This window comes from Peromyscus maniculatus, chromosome 22 (assembly GCF_049852395.1).
Source record: "Peromyscus maniculatus bairdii isolate BWxNUB_F1_BW_parent chromosome 22, HU_Pman_BW_mat_3.1, whole genome shotgun sequence".
Classification (NCBI taxonomy): domain Eukaryota; kingdom Metazoa; phylum Chordata; class Mammalia; order Rodentia; family Cricetidae; genus Peromyscus; species Peromyscus maniculatus.
In genome coordinates, this window is record NC_134873.1 from 14,375,072 (window position 1) to 14,395,234 (window position 20,163).

At 44.6% G+C, this 20,163-nt stretch overlaps 1 protein-coding gene and 1 long non-coding RNA gene across 6 annotated transcripts; one reads left to right on the top strand and one right to left on the bottom strand.

Moving 5' to 3' along the window:
* Nucleotides 1-1,025: 1,025 nt before the first annotated feature.
* Cd320 (CD320 molecule) lies at nt 1,026-17,030 on the top strand. 4 transcript variants are annotated; one of them, XM_042267477.2, is made up of 6 exons: nt 1,026-1,160; nt 3,364-3,489; nt 4,857-5,090; nt 5,371-5,532; nt 15,336-15,417; nt 16,894-17,030. In XM_042267477.2, exons 1-5 carry the CDS (start codon nt 1,034-1,036, stop codon nt 15,407-15,409), a joined length of 723 nt encoding a protein of 240 aa, XP_042123411.1. In that variant the 5' UTR covers nt 1,026-1,033; the 3' UTR covers nt 15,410-15,417; nt 16,894-17,030. The 4 variants fall into 4 exon arrangements, with proteins under 4 accessions (XP_042123411.1, XP_076415158.1, XP_076415157.1 ...); XM_076559043.1 differs by lacking the exon at nt 15,336-15,417; XM_076559042.1 differs by lacking the exons at nt 15,336-15,417; nt 16,894-17,030 and adding an exon at nt 8,471-8,697.
* Nucleotides 1,158-13,946, bottom strand: LOC121825169 (uncharacterized). Of its 2 annotated transcripts, none has more exons than XR_013047146.1 (3): nt 13,480-13,946; nt 6,508-6,722; nt 1,158-1,609 (listed from the first exon to the last, which is right to left on the bottom strand). It is a non-coding gene; the product is annotated as an uncharacterized LOC121825169 (long non-coding RNA). The 2 variants fall into 2 exon arrangements; XR_006067308.2 differs by lacking the exon at nt 1,158-1,609 and adding an exon at nt 3,896-5,116.
* Nucleotides 17,031-20,163: the final 3,133 nt, after the last annotated feature.

Genomic DNA, 20,163 nt, shown 5'->3' on the forward strand with positions numbered 1-20,163 from the left:
CAGCAGGATGATCAGTTTTGGGCCAGCTTGCGTTACGCCTTGAGAAACTATCTCAGACCAACAGAACACTACCACCACAAATCACTAGTCATACTGGATAGCAGAGTTAATGCACCCACTGTATACAAGTGGGATGAGAAAACCCAAAGGCCTCCAATCTGTATCTATCCCCGACTGCCCAAGGATGAGGGTGTCAGAATAAAGTGTCTCTCAAGTCTGTGAGAATTAGAGGTAATGAGATTGGCATGGAATCCAAGTGGATGGGACGGCTCAGGTTGAAAGCCAGTAATTACCTTCATTCATTTGTTTATTCCATCATTCCTTCACGGCATGTGCCAGACATCAAGGGCACAACAGTCAGCAACCCAACATACTGACCCACCTGCAGCTGGCATTCTAGTGGGTAATTAGACAATAAGGTGAAATAAAGTAAATAAATCATCAAATCTGTAGGTGGCACCAGAGAGGCTGGAGGAGGTACCTGCTGGGGAGTGTTCACAGGGTGTGGCTGCCATGTTCATTGGGACCATTGGGCAGTTATATTTGCAGTAGTTTGCATGTGAAGTTTAGGTCAAAATTGGTAAGTTTATTTATAGACCTGTAAGTTTACTATTTCAAGTTGATGAGGTTGTTATTTTCTTGGTCCTGGAGTTTAAACCTAGAGCCTCCTGATTACTTAGGCGAGTGCTCTACCTCAGTTATTCCCCTTGTTCCTGACGTGTTTTGGGTGACTTTTATTCTGAGGTAGGGTCTCCTTAAATTGCTTAAGTTGGCCCTGTGATCCTCTTAAGAGGAAGAGTAGCTTCCTGTATAATAGCTGGGAGTACAGGCCCAGGTTACCAAATCCATCAGACTGCTGCTGGGAAAAAGCCTGGAAGAGATGTAAGTTCTTGGTTCCCTTGTATTCTGGTACTTACGGTCCAGGCTCGCAGGTGCCACTCCCACTGCCTTTATGTGCGCGTGCGCGAGAGTCAGAACGGCTTTCTCAGACTGCGTGTAGCCGCGGCTGGAGCGCAGTACGGCTAGCGGTTGGATGGCGCGGGGCGGAGCGGGGCGGGCAGCGGCCCTGGGCCTGGCGCTGCGGCTGCTGCTTTTGCTTGGACTCGGCCTAGAGGCTGCTCCGGCCCCGGCCGTGGCCCCGACCCAAGTCCAGGTCTCTGGTGAGTGACCCCCGTCCCTACACTGCTTTCGTCCCACCCCCTGACATCGCCTCACTATTGGCTGTATCGCCCATCCGTCTCAGACACTCCTCCAGCACGCGGGTTTGGATTTAGCGTGGGTAGAGCCAGCCCTGATATGTCTGCTGCAGGGACCTCCACGTGGGTGTCTGCTGTCTTCTGCTGCCCCGTGCCCAGCTGCCTCCTCCTTCCCGCTCTGTCCCCATGTCACCTCCAAGTCGTCCTTCAGCCCAGCGTGGGCTGGAAGACTTAACGTTTCTGATTTTGTTTGACCTCTTACCTCGCAGTGCTGGTCACCTGGCACCTTCCTGCAGCAGGTATGCCTTTGTGAAACCCTCGGCCCTGAGCCTGAAGTTCTGTGGCTGTTCTTTGAGAATCCAGAGTTTCTCTTTCTCTTTGAATTCCTGCCTCACATAACGGAAGAAGGAGCCCTGGAATGTATTTCACAAATGGAGTGTATTTCACTTGGTAAACCCCAGACATCAGGCAACTGTCCTGGGCAGGAACAGGATGTTCGTTCTATATAGGACCGTCCAATCTATAGAAAAATAGGCTTTACTGCTTTGAGTGTTTTTTTTTTTTTTTTAAGGTTTTTATTTATTTATTTATTTATTTTATTATGTTTTGAGTTTTTTTTTTTGAGACAGGTTCTCACATTGTAGCCCTGCTGACCTGGGACTTGCCATGTAGACCAGGCTGGGCTTTAACTCCTAGAGATCAGCTTGGCTTTGCCTCCAGAATGCTGGGATTAAAGTCAGGCACTGGCTCTTATTTTTGAGACAGGGTCTCACTGTGTAACATAGGCTAGACTGCAGCTTGTGCCTCCTGCCTTAGTCTCCCCAGCACAAGGGTTATTGGGCCACTTCATCTGATAAGAGTTGTATGGGTCTGTAGAGTACTTCCTTCCACTTTTGGTTAGTCTGTAGCGACAAGTAGTCCTCTTGTCCCAGCTTTCCAAGAGCAGGGGTTACAGATGAGCATCATTATGCCTGGCTTTAGTATTCCTCTTTTACAGATGAGGAAACAGGCTAGGAGGAGAAATCATGAATCATCCTGACTCCTGTCTGATAAATTGCCTCATGAGGCAGGGTCTGCCCTGCTCTGGGCCCACTCAAAGGAAATCCAGAAAGTCAGGGAGAGGTTAGGATTGTGAGTTGTTAGGTATGGAGAGGAGGCTGTGCCTGAGGCAGGAAAGGAAGGTGGCCAGGGTTTATTCTCCAGTTCTCCAACTCCACAGAGTATGTGGTATACAAGTGTAATTGCATTTGACTGCATGGAGAGAGAGGGGTCTTGAAAGCTCTGGCCCTGTGTGTGAGGTGGGAAGCTCTAAAGCCCTCCCCTTCCTTCCTGCTGGTTCAAGTACCAGGTCCCTTCACTGCCTGCCCCTCTAGATCAACAAACAGCCCTAGCCTCCCTGTTCAGAGTCCAGGAAAGGCTTATATTTCATTTGGACCCAATGTGGACCCTTATATGACCTCTTGTCCACACACTGTCAGGCACTGACCTGTGCAGGATCAGAGGCCATGTCAATAGGAAGATGGATGTTAGTAGTTAGGGGCTGTTCTTTGTGGGAAGCAGAGCTTCCTGGAGTTCATGAGACACTGCCCCAGGTGTAAGTTGAGATGTGAAGGCTGCAGAAGAATCTCAGATGTAGAGTGGAAGGATCAGGTGGGGAGTAGCTGGGATATAGCTGAGTGGTAGAATGTTTGCCTAGCATGCAAAAGGGTCTAGATATTCTCCCACCCTCCCCAGAATACAGAGTGGTAGAAAGGGAGGGAAAGAAGCCAGATCTCTTAGATGAACTGAGAAGGAGGCCAGGGTAGAGGGAGAGGGAGTGTGTTGAAGAAAGAAGGGATTTAGATTTGGTTGTGGGAGGGCCTGGGTGCCAGGGGATAGTGGGTAATAAAAGTGGGTACTTGAGAGGACTCTGATGCTCTGTCCTGGTGGAGATGAGGTACTAGGGGTCTAGTTAAGAGGTGAGCACTGTTGACCTAGCAGCATGCATGAACTTCTGGGGCCCAAACAACACATACACAGTACTCTGCAGAGGATGACTGCCAGTGTAGTTTCTGCACCCTGGGACATGGCTTGTCTCCAACAGATTGCAGCTCATAACCATTGTCTTGGAATATGTTATAGATTTGGACAACCCCTCCCCCAGGCCTTATTTATCTTTATCTCTCAGGCCCCCGAGCTGGCTCGTGCCCGACAGACAACTTCCAGTGTATTACCAATGGCTACTGTGTGCCCCTCTCCTGGCGCTGTGATGGGGACCCAGACTGCTCTGATGGCAGTGATGAGGAGGAGTGTAGTAAGTGACCATCCCTGGAGAGGGATTTCAGAATGGAAGTTTGGACTGGTTTCAGTTAGGGGCGTGGCATTATGGCTGTGGTTATAGGGCTGGGTGAGTGGCAATGGCAAAGTAGGACAAGGTGGAGTCTATGGGACTAGACTGTTGGGCTTGCCTTTAATCCCAGCACTCTGGAGGCAGAGGCAGGTAGGTGTCTTGAAGTTTGAGGCCAATTGTTGTACAGAGAGTTCCAGGCCAGCCAGAGCTACATAGTGAGACCTCGTCTGAAATCAAAAATAAAATAAAAAACAAAAAGTTGGAATTTAAGGCAGGCGGGTAGGGAGGTTGAACAAATTAGAGAGGGAACTGTAGGAAGACTAGATGTTGGAAGGTGAGATTGACAAGAACAGCAGGTAGAAGCTTTACATAGGGTAAGCCTTTATACACAGAGTCAGCTGTTTTTTATTTTATTTAGTGTGTGTTTGGGTACATGTGTGTGCAAGTATATTTGCCAGCATGTTGTGTGTGCATGGAGGCCAGAGGTTGACACTGGGTGTCTTATTCTGTTGCTCTCCACCTTACTTTTTGAGATCATCTTTCACTAAAATTGGGGTTTCCAGTTTCAGCTAGACTGGCTGGCCCAAGATCCCCTAGGATCCACCTGTTTCTCTGCACTCTTAGCATTGTGATGAGGTATGCGAGTTGCTGTACCTGGCATTTACATGGGTACTGGGGATCAAACTCAGTCCACATGCTTGTTCAGCAAGTATCTACCCATTGAGTTATCTACTTAGCCCTGGGGAAACTTTTTTCAAATTTTATTTTATATATCCGTGGCTGGCCTGAAACTCTTTTTTTTTTTTTTTTTGGTTTTTCGAGACAGGGTTTCTCTGTGTAGCTTTGCGCCTTTCCTGGAGCTCACTTGGTAGCCCAGGCTGGCCTCGAACTCACAGAGATCCGCCTGGCTCTGCCTCCCGAGTGCTGGGATTAAAGGCGTGCGCCACCAACGCCCGGCTTCTGAAACTCTTAATGTATACTAGGCTAGCTTCAAAGTCACAGAGATCCACCTGCTCTGCCTCCCAAGTGCTGGGATTAAAGTAGTGAGACACCACTCCCAGCTCAGTTAGTTGCTTTTAGAAGCTAAGATTTAGAGGGAATTGGGCAGCTAATGAAGTACTGGGTCTTTTTTTTTTTTTTTTTTGTGACAGGGTTTTCCTACATAGCCCTGGTTCTCATAGAACTCATTATGTAGACTAGACTAGCCTCAAACTCAGAGATCCACCCTCCTCTGCCTCCTGAGTTCTGGGATTAAAGGTGTGCACCATCATGCCCATAATACTGGGCTTTCTTGTGTGGATGTTTGGAACCTGATTGACCGTATGTTTCAGGAATTGAGCCATGTGCTCAGAAAGGGCAGTGCCAACCACTGGCTACCCTTCCTTGCTCCTGTGACAACATCAGTGGTTGCCCTGCTGGCTCTGACAAGAACCTTCTCAACTGCAGCCGCCAGCCCTGTCAGGAGGGTGAGCTGCGTTGCGTGTTGGGCGATGTCTGTATCCCACACACATGGCGCTGTGATGGCCACCCAGACTGTCCCGACTCCAGTGATGAGCTCAGCTGTGGTACGTGCCCTGGGATCTTGGTATACCTGTGTGGGTGGGGAGGGCTGACAGTTACTGAAGGACATTAGTTATCTTCCCATGTGTGACTAGATTGAGGATGTGAACACATGCATATTCCCAGGCCTTCATCTCTGTGGTAGAGGATAAGACATCATCAGGAATAGTGATTTCTCACCAGTTCTGCTCAATCTTAGATCAGGATGAGTTCTAAGAGTTGGCACCTGGAACCCTTATGCACCCCACTGCTAAGCCTCTCTACTGATGCCTGGGCTTATTGCAGACACCAACATAGAAACTGACAAGATCTTCCAGGAGGAGAATGCCACAACTACAAGGACTCCTATGACCCTGGAGAATGAGACCTCTCTCAGGAATGCAACAGTTGCCTCTGCTGGGAACCCTTCCCGAAACCCAAATGCCTATGGGGTTATTGCAGCTGCTGGTAAGATAGGCCTTCCCTTGTGAGGAGCTTGGGGTGACTGGAGGGGACATATAGTAGACTGCCTACATATTAGTGTTGATAGTTTCTGCCCTCCTTCCTTGCCCCACTCCTCTGACCATCTGTCTGTCCCCCACAGGGGTGTTGAGTGCCATCCTGGTTTCTGCCACTCTCCTCATATTGTTACGACTCCGAGGTCAGGGTTACCTGCCCCCACCAGGGCTGTTGGTGGCTGTGAAGGAGTCTCTGCTGCTGTCAGAAAGGAAAACCTCACTGATCTGAGGATACGTGGTCACCACCTGGCCCTGAGTGCAGTCAGACCGGGGCAAAGCCACAGTGGGACATGCAGGCAGCTGCTGGCTTCTCGAGACCTGGGCTCTTGGCCACAGAGAACTTTGATTTTAAGCTTCTACAGATGTGGTCCTAGAGATTAGGGGTCCTCAGATATTCCCCTTGTATGTGGGGAGCTTGGATGGAGAACTGCCATAGCCAGGACTGAGGGGCCGGCCCCAGGTTGCTCCCAAGAAATGGGGCCACCCTGGCTTAGACACTCCTGCTGCTCATATTGATGGGTGGTGATTAAAGTTTCTTTACCTCCTCTGCCTGCCTCTAGCCTCTGTTTCCCTTGGCCTGGGCAGCCTGGGGTCTCTTCTGGATCCCCTTTCACCTTCTAAGGGAGCCTTCAGCCAAGAGAACATGGGACGGTGTTCTGGACATGTCCTCTGCTACTCGGCCTTCTGCAGAAAGTCAGGTTGGGTGTTGAGTCCACCTGTGTTAACAGTGGGCTTAACAGAAGAGGGGGAGAGCTGAGGTGGTGTCCCCTCGTTTGAGAGTCCTTTGTCATGGCTTCTTCTGTGACATGGAAGCTGGGCAATCCTGATTTGAACTTGGCTATTCCCTGTTGTTGTAAGGCCATAATCACAGCACTTGGGAAGGCGAGGTAGGAGAATTAGAAGTAATAGGCTTGATGGTACATACCTGTAATCCTAGCTACTGGGGAGGTTAAGGCGTGAAGATCTGGACTTCAAGGAATGTCCAGGCTATTCAGGGCAACCTTGTTTCCTCTCTTCCCCAGTTGGTTGATGTTTTGTGAAATAGTTTTGTTCTAGGATAGCAGGTTGTTTACTGTCTAGTGGTGAGTTAGCCCTGGGAGGGAGGGACTGTCCCGAGGTGATAACCGAGGTCCCAGATACCTGAGCATGAATAATACAGAAAACAAGAAAATGCAGTTAATGTACAACTTGACTTCTGAGTAACAAGGCAAAGCTCTTCTCAGACTCTTAGCCCATAAATTCGTAAGTAAAGTGGTGGGGACTGTTGGAGTCCCCCCGACTGGCAGAGGAGGTACCTCTCGGCATCTTTGGTGGTGCCTGTTAACCTGGGGTCTCATGATGAGTATCGGAATTCTGAGGCTGTGCAAGCAAGAGGACCTGAGTTCAGATCCCCAAAACCCATGTAGAAAGCTGGATTTGCCTGTCATCTTTTTGCTGAGGGTGGGTATGAAGACAGGAGGATGCCAGAGACTTGCTGGCCAGATAGTCTAGCCTGAGAGCTTGAGATTCAGTGAGAAATCTTGTCTCAATAAAGAGGAGGGACTCGGGATATGTTTCAGTGTTTAAAGCACTTGTTGCACAAGCATGGAAACATAGTTTGGATCCCCAAAAACCATGTAAATGTGGGGTGGGTTTCTTGGCCTGCCTGTAATTTTAGCCTTGAGGCAGGGACAGGATCCCCAGAGCAAGCTAGCTAGTGAGATCCTGCCTCATTGAATATCATGGAAGAATAATCCAGGATGATTCCTGTCATCAATGTCAGGTGTTCACATATACATGCATGCATAGACATACATGTGGACTCTTTAATATGAGCGCACACATAGGCATACATGCACGCTCCCCCATACACTCACATTTTTTAACCTTGGGTTTCAATATACATGTATATACATATATACTTGTACATATGCGCCTGCACATACACACACTCTTTTGAGCTCCCCCCGCCCCAACAAAAATCTCAACAAAAGGAATTCATGGAGCTCTGATGCCTGGTTCCTGGTAGGCAGTGATTGGCTACTGATAAAGATGCTGAATGCAGAGGGAGGGAATGTGCACCAGGAGGGCTTCCTGAAAGTGGGAACTGCTTTGGCTCTGGAACCCTGCTCTCCCAGTCCCTTACAGGGGAAGGTGGATGAAGCAGAATCTGGATTTGGGCAGTGTGTTGGGGCTGGGTTTTTGAAATAGCAGTTGATGCTTTAGCCAGAATGGGGATGCATTAACTGATGGTAGAGCCTCTTGGAGGTAGGTAGGGAACAAGGCATTCCTTGGCCCTTTATGCTGACACTTGGATCCCCAGTTTGACCAACAAAATGTTGCAGAGAGAGCCACAGCAGGCCATTTCCAACTGGGAGAAAAGCACTTCTGTAACACATATCAACATGTGTGGATATCTTTTGTCTGTATGTGAGGGTTGGGCTCCTTCATGTGCCTACTGGATTTAAGTGGCTGTTAAGGCATTGGGAGTCCTAAGGTGTAAAGCAGAGGTTGCCCAGTTAGGATCTCTCACTTGGAAATAGGGTCTCATGTAACTCATGGTGGTCTTGAACTCCTCATATAGCTGAAGATGACTGAACTCTTGTTTCTGCTTGCCTTGCTCTCCTCAGTGCTAGGATTATAAGCATGTACTACCATGCCTGGCTTTTGTGGAGTGCTAGGGATGGAACTCAAGGCTTTGTGTATGCCAGGTGTCTGCCTACAGCCATGTGTGATGGTTCTTTTTTGTAATCCCAAGTGTTACAAGTGGTGAGATTACAAGAGTGAGTTGAGGCAGGGGGATTACCTCAGGTTTCAATACAGATTACACTTTGTTTATGTAGACACTTTACTGAGCTACGTCCCTTGTCACATCTTTTTTTCTCCTTTACCCTTACTGTTTTACTTAGGGGAAAGGGTGGCCCTACTTTGGCAAACAGGAAGGATTCCTAGGCAACTGGAGTGCCATTCCTACCCCAGTCATGGACTTGGACATGGGGTAAGGATAAGGACATGGGGGGAATGCTATGTAGCCCATGTAGAGACTGATGTTGTTTGTGTGGGCACAGGTTTGGGCATATGGTAAGTGAAGGCTCAATACATTCTAAGTGGTATCAAGGTAGCCAGGAAGGGGTATGCCAGGGCCTTGTGTGGGAAGATGGGGAGGGCAGGGAGGGCTTTTGAGTATCCTTGTCCAATTCTGACCATTTTTTCCTTCTCTTTGTCGAAGAGGAAAATTCACATAACTTAAAATTAACCATTAACTATCTCAAAGCTCACAGTCCAGTGCATTTGGCATATTCACAATGTTGTGTGTTCTGGTTCTGAGAGACTTACATCATCTCAAAGAAACTCCAATCCCATGGGACTTGGTGGTGCACTCCTGCAGTCCCAGCACTGGGGAAGATGAGGCTGGATAATCACAAGTTTGTGTTTAGCCTGGTCTACTACATACACCCTGTCTCCTCAACAACAGCCGCCACTACCAAAATGTAAGTTAAGAAATCCTGTTCCCACTGGGCGGTGGTGGCGCAGGCCTGTAATCCCAGCGCTCGGGAGGCAGAGGCAGGTGGATCTCTGTGAGTTTGAGGCCAGCCTGGTCTACAGAGCTAGTCCAGAACAGGCTCCAAAGCTACAGAGAAACCCTGTCTCGAAAAATCCAAAAAAAAAAAAAAAAAAAAAAAAAAAAAAAAAAAATCCTGTTTCCATTAGCATTTACTCTCCCATTCTTCCATCCCTCCCCCCAGCAACACTAATCACTTTCTGACCCTATGGATCTCCCTGATCTGGAGTTTTCACACAAATAGATGCACAAGTCACCCCCACCCCCACCCCCATGTGTTTCTCTGCATATGCATTTTTTTGTATTTATTTGTGTAGTTTATGTGTGGGAATGTGTTTGCTTGCATGCCATAGTGGCTGTGTGGAGATCAAAGGACAACTTGCAAGAATTGGTTCTCCTTTTTTACTATTTGGATCCCAAGAGTCAAATTCAGGTTGCCAGGCGTGGAGGCAAGCACCTTTACCTGATGAAACATATTTCTGGATCTTTTTTTTTTTTTTTTTTTTTTTTTTTTTGGCAGGATTTAATGTGACAGGGTGGCTTTGAATCCCTGTTTTCCTGAGAGTTACTTAAACTCCTGATTCCTCTTGTTTCTGTCTCCTGAATGCTAGGATTAAAGGCATGCAGAACCACACCTGAAGTGATTTTTTTTTTTTTCTTTTTCTTTAGATGTAGTCACATACTATTGCCAAGTGGTTTGGATTCACTGTAACCTGTGCTTGGAACCTGGAGTAGTCCTGCCTCAGCTTCCCAAGTGCTGGGAGTACAAGAGTGAGGGGCCACACATCACTGTATATTTGATATTTGTGGTTGGCCTTTTTGTGAACACAGTGTTTTCCAAGGTCATTGAGCTACAGTGTGTGCCACTGCTTTGTTCTGTTTTATAGCTCAGCAATAACCCAATGTGTAGGCTAATGACCTCTTGTTTATTCATTTTTCAGTTGCTAGGCAGTAGGGCTATTTCCATTGGCTGTGTTCATTTTTATAGGTGGCAGAAATTAAGCTACATGGACCACATAATATCTGAGCTGAGATTTATATATCTGTATCTAGATCTCTTTTGATTCAGGGTATTATTCCATCATGCCTGTGTGGACCTAGAATTCACTGTTTAGCCTATGCTGGTCCTGAACTTTCAACAGTCTTCTTTACCTTCTCAAGTTCTGGTATTTTATGCATGTCACGAGTTTTAGCTAGTTTGTGTGTTTGATGGATGTTTGTGCATGTATCTGTGGAAGCCAGAGGACAACTTTGGGCGTGGTGTCATTCCTCAGGTGCATTCCACCTTATATTTGAGATAGAGGCCTGAGTTTCTGGAATTACAAGTGTGCTATCATGCCTGGCTTTTTTTTTTATGTGAGTTCTGGGGATGGAACTCAGGTCTACAGGCTTATAAATACTTGCAACTGAGCCATCTTCCAGCCTTTCTTTAGAAACGTGTATTTATGTTTTGTCTGCATGTATGTCTGTGTACCATATGTATGACTGGTGCTCATGGAGGACAGAAGATGGCAACAGATTTCCTGGGACAGGAGTTGCAAATGGTTATGAGCTGCCACATAGGTAATAGGAATCAAACTTGGATTTTTGGAAGAGCAGCTAGTGCTCTTAACTTCTGAGCCATCCCTCCAGCTCCAGGCCTTTTTATTTGACTGAGTCTTTTGCTACAACCTGCACTGGCCTGGAACTTGTGATTCTCCTGCCTCAGCCTCCTAAGTGAAAGGATTTCAGGCATTTGCTATCTCACCCAGCTCTAAACTAGGGTTTGAAACTGAGTAGTCCACTCATGGCAATCTGGATAACTGTACCCCTGTGAGACTGGGTAGAGCCCTCAAAACCCACAGTACACATGGCTAATACCTTATGTCTCAGGTAGTGGCCAGGTTGAGACAGGATGTCCTGACCTTGTTGATACAAAGTCTCACAGCAGAATATAACCTTGAACTCCTGATCCTTCTGTCTCTACTTGTCCAGTGCTGAGATTGCAGGATACACCACCACACTTGGTTTATATGGTGCTGGGGATGAAGCTCAGGACTTTGTGCATTTTTGGGCAAATGCTCTACTAACAGAGCTACACCTTAGCTTGCTTTGCTTAGTTTCAAAATTTTAATTTATTTTTTGGTTTAATAATTTAAATTAGCATAATTTAAATTAGCATAATTTAAATTAGCATAATTTAAATTAGCATAGTTTCATTATGACATTTCAAACAAAATTTGTTTCTTTTCACCTCTCTTTTTTAATTGTCCTAAGCCCTGAATGTGCCCTCTTATCCTCACAGCCATCTTTCTGATGTCATGTCACAGGTGGCCTATTGCCCTGCCTGTTGCCCTTCCTAATGCCTCAATGTTTCTTTCTCCCTGTTGTGATCTCTTTTCTAGTTTCATAGCCTCTGTGCACATATTAAGCCTCACTAATGTGGACATATATAAGTTTGGTTTTATGCATGAGACAGGTGAATTTTGTTTTTCTGAGTTTGAGTTACTTTGCTTAATTTTGTCTAGAACAATGAGTTCCCCTGCACATTTCATAATTTCCTTTTTCTTTACAGCTGAGTAAAATCCATTGTGTATTTTATATCACTAATTTATTTTTCTATTATTTATTTATTTGTTTATTTTCTTTTTTGATGCAGGGTTTCACTATATAGCCCTGGTTGTCATGGAACTTGCTATGTAGACCAGAGTGGCCTTGAACTCAACAGAGCTCTGCTTGCTTCAGCTAGAATTAAAGGCTTTTGCCACCATACTCCACCAAATTTTTATTGTCCTTTCCTTTGCTGATGGACATCTACACTGGTTCCATTTCCTTACAGTTGTGAATCATGTCACTTTGTTAAGGTTTTTTTTTTTTTTTTTTTTTTTCCCAGATAGGGTTTCTTTGCGTGGCTTTGGTGCCTTTCCTGGAACTCACTCTGTAGCCCAGGTTGGCCTCGAACTCACAGAGATCCACCTGCCTCTGCCTCCTGAGTGCTGGGATTAAAGGCATGTGCCACCACCGCCAGGCACTTTGTTAAGTTTTTAAGCATGGCTTATATTGCACTGTTGAAATTCAAATGTCAGGGCTGGAAGTTGAATCTTCACATTTGGGTGCTGGTGGCAACCATCTAGAAGAGAATTGTTTTTCCTTGCCAGGCAAGATGGTGGAAGCTGGAGGAGAAGGCTTAGTTTTGCTTGGATAGAAGGACATCCTTGAAACTGTTGGATGTTGCTTTGTTTTAAATGTGAATTTAACCTCAAAGTATAGATATCCAGCAGCATATGAATGGATAATCAAGAGGGGGTATGCATATACAATGGAATTTTATTCATGTGTAAAGAACAATGGAATTATGAGAATTTCTGCAACTGCCACTAAAAGTCCAACTAGCGCCGGGCGGTGGTGGCGCACGCCTTTAATCCCAGCACTCGGGAGGCAGAGCCAGGCGGATCTCTGTGAGTTCGAGGCCAGCCTGGACTACCAAGTGAGTTCCAGGAAAGGCGCAAAGCTACACAGAGAAACCCTGTCTCGAAAAACCAAAAAAAAAAAAAGTCCAACTAGCATGACCCATAGTTGAGGAATAATTGGTTTCCATAGTAGCAGGAGGATATTTACCCTACCCCTCTTAAGAACACAGTGGAATACAGCAAGACAAAGCTAGATGGCACTCTTTCCCCTTGTCTGACTCTTTTAGGGTGTCAGTTGCCTTTTGGTTCAGTTTGTCCACTTGGCCTATTTGGCCACCCCTCCCCACCAGCTTTATGCATTTGTTGATTTAATCCTTTTCACCTGTTTCTGACAAGATTTTTCAGCTTTGTGCTTTTTTTTTTTTTATTGTAGAATAGACATATACATAAGTATCATGCAGTAATGTATTATATAGAGACATTGTTTTCAGTGTGTGACTGCATAGATGTGGGATAACATGTGTAATGAGGCTGAGGATGTGGCTCAGTTGATAGAGTGCTTGCCTAGGATGCTGAAAGCTCTGGATTCAGTTCTCAGCACTTCATAAAACTATGAATGTTAGCATACATTTATGATCCCAGCACTGGGGAGATGGAGGCAGGAGGATCAGGAGGTCAGGATCATTCTAGGGTATGTAACAAGTTTGAGGCCAGTGTAGGATACAGGGACCTCTGTTTCCAAAACAAAACCAATTGACCAACCACCACCAAAAAAAAAAGAAAAAAAAAGAAAAAAGAAAAAAGAAAAAAGAAAAACAAAACAAAACAAAATCCCAACAAAAACAAAAAACATACAAACAAAAACCAAGAAAAAAAGAGGATATGGTAGAAGGTATATCAGTCAGTGTTCTCTAGAGAAACAGGACTGGGAGAATGTATATATAGGGGGTTATTAGATTGTCCTTACAGGATGTGGTCTGAGTAGTCCAACAACCCAGTAGTTGCACAGTCCATGAGGCTGGATGTTTTAGCAGTCTCTACCTGGCATTGAAAGTCTGGAGAATTCATGGAAAGCTGAAGATGTCAATCTACTTTGGAATCCAAAGACGTTGGTTCTAATGTGTTCAAGTAATGCCTCAGCAACAGGATAAATGGACTTCACAGTAAGACTGAGGGCAAGCAGGTAAAAAGCAGTTTCCTTTTTCTATGTTCTTTTGTCTGGGCTGGCATCAGAAAGTGCCTTCTGCTTCAAATAATGTAATCAAAAAATTCCTCACTGGAGTGCTTAGCAGCTTGGATTCCAGCTTGATTGCAGTCAAGCTGACAACCAAGATTAGCCATCAAAAGGGCTAGCTGGTGATTCAGTCACAGAACAATTACAGTGACCAGCAGGAGGCCTGAGTACCATCCCTAGCACTGAAAGAGTTTACTATTGCCTAGTGACACCAGAGATTCCATGAGATCACAATGCAGCATTTACATACTTGTGATTCCAGGTAGGCCCATGGAGAAGCTGAGTTGTTTTTCTGTCTGGCAGATTCACACCCAGGTTTCCTAGTCTCAGCTTTTTTCATTATTTATTTTATTTTTTTATTTACATGTATGTGTGAATGCATGCCATGTATGTGCACGTGTCTTTGGAGGCCAGAAGAAGGTATTGGGTCCCCTTAGCTAGAGTCACAGGAGGTTGTAAGCCACCTGATGTGGGTTCTGGGAACCAAACTTGGTCCTGAACAGGAAGTGCTCTTTACTCTGACTCATCTCTGCAGCCCATTAGTTGTAGCTTTGTAGCCCTATTCTTGGTAGTTACCCTGCTGAGGACTTCATCCAGTATTTGTTTTTCTATAGCAGAGGGTTCACTTCAAGATTATCAGGGGTACACTAGTCATGGAGACATCTGCTGATGAGTCTAGTGGGGTTCCGTGTTGGCTTCTGCAATTTTGGTGGCTTAAATGAGAATGACTCCTACAGGCTTATACATTTGAATGTTTGGTGCCCAGTTGGAACTGTTTGGGAAGAATTAAGTAGGTGTGGTCTTGCTGGAGGAAGCCAGTCACTGGGGGCAGGCTTTGAGGCTTCAAAAGACTTTAGTTTCTCTATGCCTTCTACTTGCTGTTATAGATGTAAGCTGTCATGCCTTCTCTCTACTATCATGAACTCTGACCCGCTGGGACCATACCCATTGGAACCATAAGCCCAGATTCTTTTCTCTTATAAGTTTACTTGGTGATCTTGTTTTATCACAGAATTAAAAAAGTAATTAATACAGCAGTGAAGGGGGTGGCTAGTGGTAAATATAGTTCCAGCTACAGCTGTGAACTGGTTGTGGCTGGGCATCAGTGAGTGGCTGTGATGGATGCAGAGGGGGCAGTAGGAGACAGGAAATTCATTTTGAGGCAGAAATTCCCTCACGTTGCAGCTTTTGTAGGTATTAGATAGAGAGGAGCCATCAAGGTGGACTGAAGATTGCCTGTGCCAGCCAGCATGCTGAAACTGGCTTCTCTGTTGCTGAGGCTGCAGCAATGGGTGCTGGTTCATAATTTCATTTTTCTTTACAGCTGAATAAAATTCCATTGTGAACCATATTTTCATCATCTGTTCATCTACCAATGAACATTGAGACTGTTGTGAGTAGAGCAGCAATGAAAACACAGTTGTGCAAGTTTCTCTGTTGAGAGCCCTTCCATAGGAAAAGTATAGCTGGGTCATATGATAGCATTCTTTAATTTTCTTGAGAAAACTCCACACTGAATAATGCCTGTAATAGTGTACACTTGCCAAAATTTATTTTCACTTGTTTTTTCTACCCCCTCCCCCCATCAGGGTTGCACTGTGTAGCTCTGGCTGTCCTGGAAATCCCTATGTTGACCAGGCTGGCCTCACCTCCCAAATACTGAGATTAAAGGTGTGCACAATTACACGTGGCTCCCCTACTGGTTTTATCTTTGCTTTATTAATTTACTGTTTTTGTTAATTATTCTTTGACAGTTTTGTACATGTATTTAACATATTTTGGTCCTCTTTACCTCCTAAACTATCTCTCATTCACTCATACTTCCATTGAAACCCTTTCTTTCTTCCTGATAACAAGTCATCTTCCTTACTTTCACTTATCTTTTAAACAAGATTACATTTAATTGATTTATTTTGTGAAGTGTATGCATATGTGTGGATATGAATGCCACAGCACTTGTATGAAGGTCAAAGGACAACTTGCTGGTATCAGTTCGCTTCTTCAATGTGGGTAACAGGGATTGAACTCAGGTTGTTAAGGCATGGCAATGAGCACCTTTACCAAATGAACCATTTCATCAGCCTGTCTTTGTGTGTGTGTGACCCATTTAGCCCTGGCTGTTCTGGAACTCAGTATGTAGGCCAGGTTGGCCTTAATCTCACAGAGATCCACCTGCCCCTGCTTCCCAAGTGCTTAGATTAAAGGTGTGTATCACTACTACCAACTATAATGATCCTTAGTTTAATTAGAATTGTTTGCATGAGCATGAGTGTGGGTTGGTTTATTTAAATTGTGGCAATTAACAGTGCTGTGCTTTTTTCCTTTTCTTACTTCTGTAATCTTACTTTGACTCTTACTTCATGGCTGGCTCCTGGCATCCTCCTCTCCTTGTTTTCTTTCTCCTTTTTTCCCCAGATTTCCCTTTCTAGATATTCTGTCTGACAGCCCTGCCTATCCTTTCTCCTGCCTTGCTATTGGCTGTTCAGTCCTTTATTAGACTGTCAGTTGTTTTAGACAGGAAAAGAACCACAGCTTTACAGAGTTAAACAAATGCAGCATGAACAAAAGTAACACACCTTAAAATAATGAGTGTTTATCTGCATGTATGTATCTGTACCATGTGCATTAAGTGCCCCCAGAGGCCAGAAGAAGGCATTTAATTTCCTGGAACTGGAATCATAGATAATTGTAAGCTGCCACATGGGTTCTGCAAATTGAACCTAGGTCTTCTGCAAGAGCAGTCAGTGCTCTTAACCACTGAATCATCTTTGTAGTCCCCAGAAGAAAGCATTTTATATCACCCATCCACATCTTCTGGCTATTATATTCTTCCTACCTCCTTTTCCATGATGTTTTTAGAGTCCTTCGAAAGGTTGATACAGATTTCTCATTTAGGCTGAGCATTCAACAGTCACTTATTTTCATCACACTGAACAGCCATGAATCTCTATTAACTGCTCTCACATCCAAAAGAAGCTTTTCTGACAAAGATTGAGAGCAGCATAAATCTAGACATAAATGTAAATATTTAGAAATGTTGACACTATGTTTATTTAGCAAATAAAACAAAAACCCTCCATAATAATATGACCTTCCAAGTCGTGGTGTTAAAAAAAATATTAATTTTTTTTGTTTTTTTGTTTGCAGACCTGCTCTTTCTATGCTACTGTGTAGCCCTGGGTTGTCCTGAGCTCACTATGTAGATTAGGCTGGCCTTGAACTCAAAGAGATCTGCCTACCTCTGCCTTCCAAGTGTTGGGATTAAAGACATTCACCATGCTTGACTATTTGTTTTGTGTTAATTATGTGTATGTCTATGTATTTGTGTACAGGTTTGTATGAAGGTATAAGAAGGTTCTGGAGTTGGAATTTTAGGCAGTTGTGAGCTGCCTGATATTGCTGGGAACTGAGCTTGGATAGTTGTTCTTTCTTCTCTTCTTTCTTCTTCTTTTCTTATTTCTTCTCCTTCCTCCTCCTTTCTTTCTTCTTTTCTTTTGTCTCACTATGTAACCCTGGGCTACTTCTGCCTTCTGAGTGCTGGGATTAAAGTTGTGTGCCATAACCTCCAGCTGAATGAGTCCTTTTTTTTTCCCCGTCTTTTCATCTTTTCTATTTTTTTATTTTTTAACTTTTTGTAAATTTTATAATTTAATTTAATTTTACATATCAGTCACGGATTCCCTTGTCCCCCCCCCCTTCCCCCCAGCCCACCCCCCCATTTTCATCTCCTCCAGGGCAAAGACTCCCCTGGGGATTGAGTTCAACCTGGTAGATTCAGTACAGGCAGGTCCAGTTCCCTCCTCCCAGGCTGAGCCAAGTGTCTCAGGTTCCAAACAGCCAGCTCATGCACTGAGGACAGGTACCAGTCCCAGTGCCTGGATGCCTCCCAAACAGATCAAGCTAATCAACTGTCTCACTTATTCAGAGGGCCTGATCCAGTTGGGGGCTCCTCAGCTATTGGTTCATAGTTCATATGTTTCCATTCGTTTGGCTAATTGTCCCTGTGCTTTTTTCAATTTTGGTCTCAACAATTCTCGCTCATACCAGTTGGACTCCTAGAGCTCCACCTGGGGCCTGGCCGTGGATCTCTGCATCTGGTTCCCTCAGTCATTGGATGGTGTTTCTAGCAGGACAATTAGGGTGTTTGGCCATCCTATCACCAGAGTAGGTCTGTTCGGGCTTTCTCTTGACCATTGCCAGTAGTTTATTGTGGGGGTATCTTTGTGGATTTCTGTGGACCTCTCTAGCACTTTGCTTCTTCCTATTCTCATGTGGTCTTCATTTACCATGGTCTCTTAATCCTTGTTCTCCCTCTCTGTTCTTGATCCAGCTGGGATCTCCTGCTCCCCTAAGCTCTCTTTCCCTCGACCCTTGCCCTTTATTACCCCCACTCATGTCCAGGTTGTTCATGTAGATCTCATCCATTTCTCTGTCCTTGGGCAATCCCTGTGTCTTTCTTGGGGTCCTGTTTTCTAGGTAGCCTCCCTGGAGTTGTGAGTATGAGTCTAGTCATCTTTGTTTTACATCTAGTATCCTCCTATGAGTGAGTACATACCATGTTTGCCTTTCTGAGTTTGGGTTACCTCACTCAGGATGATTTTTTCTAGATCCATCCATTTGCCTGCAAACCTCATGATGTCATTGTTTTTCTCTGCTGAGTAGTATTCCATTGTGTATATGTACCACATTTTATTTATCCATTCTTCAGTTGAAGGGCATCTAGGTTGTTTCCAGGTTCTGGCTATTACAAACAATGCTGATATGAACTTAGCTGAGCAAGTGCCCTTGTGGTATGATTGAGCATTCCTTAGGTATATGCCCAAGAGTGGTATAGCTGGATCTTGGGGGAGATGGATTCCCAGTTTTCTAAGAAAGCACCATATTTATTTCCAAAGTGGTTGTACAAGCTTGCATTCCCACCAGCAGTGGAGGAGAATTCCCCTGGCTCCACATCCTCTCCAGCATAAGGTGTCTTCAGTGTTTTTGATCTTAGCCAATCTGACAGGCTTAAGGTGGTATCTCAGAGTTGTTTTGATTTGCATTTCCCTGATGATTAGGGATGTTGAGCAATTCCTTAGATGTCTTTCAGCCATTTGAGTTTCCTCTGTTGAGTATTCTCTGTTTAGCTATATAGCCCATTTCGTAATTGGACTGTTGGGCATTTTGATGACTAATTTCTTGAGTTCTTTATATATTCTGGATATCAGTCCTCTGTCAGATGTGGGGTTGGTGAAGACCTTTTCCCATTCTGTAGGCTGTTGCTTTGCCTTGTTGACCGTATCCTTTGCTCTATAAAAGCTTCTCAGTTTCAAGAGGTCCCATTGATTGACTGTTTCTCTCAGTGTCTGTGCTACTGGTGGTATATTTAGGCAGTAATCTCCTATGCCACTGCGTTCAAGACTGCTTCCTACTTTCTCTTCTAGCAGGTTCAGAGTAGCTGGATTTATGTTGAGGTCTTTGATCCACTTGGACTTAAGTTTTGTGCACGGTGACAGATATGGATCTATTTGTGGCCTTCCACACGTTGATATCCAGTTGTGCCAGCCCCATTTGTTGAAGATGCTTTCTTTTTTTCCATTGTACAGTTTGGGCTTCTTTGTCAAAAATTATATGTTCATAGGTGTGTGGATTAATGTTAGGGTCTTCAGTTCAATTCCATTGGTCCACATGTCGGTTTTCATGCCAGTACCAAGCTGTTTTTATTACTGTAGCTCTTATGGTAGAGCTTGAGGTCAGGGGTTGTGATGCCTCCAGAAGTTGTTTCATTGTACAGGATTCTTTTGGCTATCCTGGGTTTTTTGTTTTTCCATATGAAGTTGAGTATTATTCTTTCTAGGTATGTGAAGAATTGTGTTGGTATTTTGATGGGGATTGCTTTTGGTAAGATTGCCATTTTTACTATGTTAATCCTACCTATCCATGAGCCTGGGAGATCTTTCCAATTTCTGACATCTTCAATTTCTTTTTTTAGGGACTTAAAGTTCTTGTCATATAGGTCCTTCACTTGCTTGGTTTGTGTTACCCCAAGGTATTTTATATCATTTGTGGCTATTGTAAAGGGTGATGTATCTCTGATTTCCTTCTCAGCCTGTTTGTCAATTGTATATAGGAGGGCTACTGATTTTTTTGAGTTGATTTTGTATCCTGCTATGTTGCTGAAGGTGTTTATAAGCTGTATCAGTTCCTTGGTTGAATCTTTGGGGTCACTCAAGTATACTATCATGTCATCTGCAAATAGGGAAAGCTTGACTTCTTCCTTTCCCATTTGTATCCCCTTAATCTCCTTATGTTGTCTTATTGCTCTGGCTAGAACTTCAAGTACTATATTGAATAAGTATGGGGAGAGCGGACAGCCTTGCCTTGTTCCTGATTTTAGTGGAATCACTTTGAATTTCTCTCCATTTAATTTGATGTTGG

Coding starts and splice junctions, on each gene's coding strand:
- Cd320 (XM_076559042.1), top strand. CDS start 1,034: ATGGCGCGGGGCGGAGCGGGGCGGGCAGCGGCCCTGGGCCTGGCGCTG. Junction 5,091..5,370: donor CAGTGATGAGCTCAGCTGTG/GTACGTGCCCTG, acceptor GGCTTATTGCAG/ACACCAACATAGAAACTGAC. Junction 5,533..8,470: donor TGGGGTTATTGCAGCTGCTG/GTAAGATAGGCC, acceptor TGTTTTACTTAG/GGGAAAGGGTGGCCCTACTT.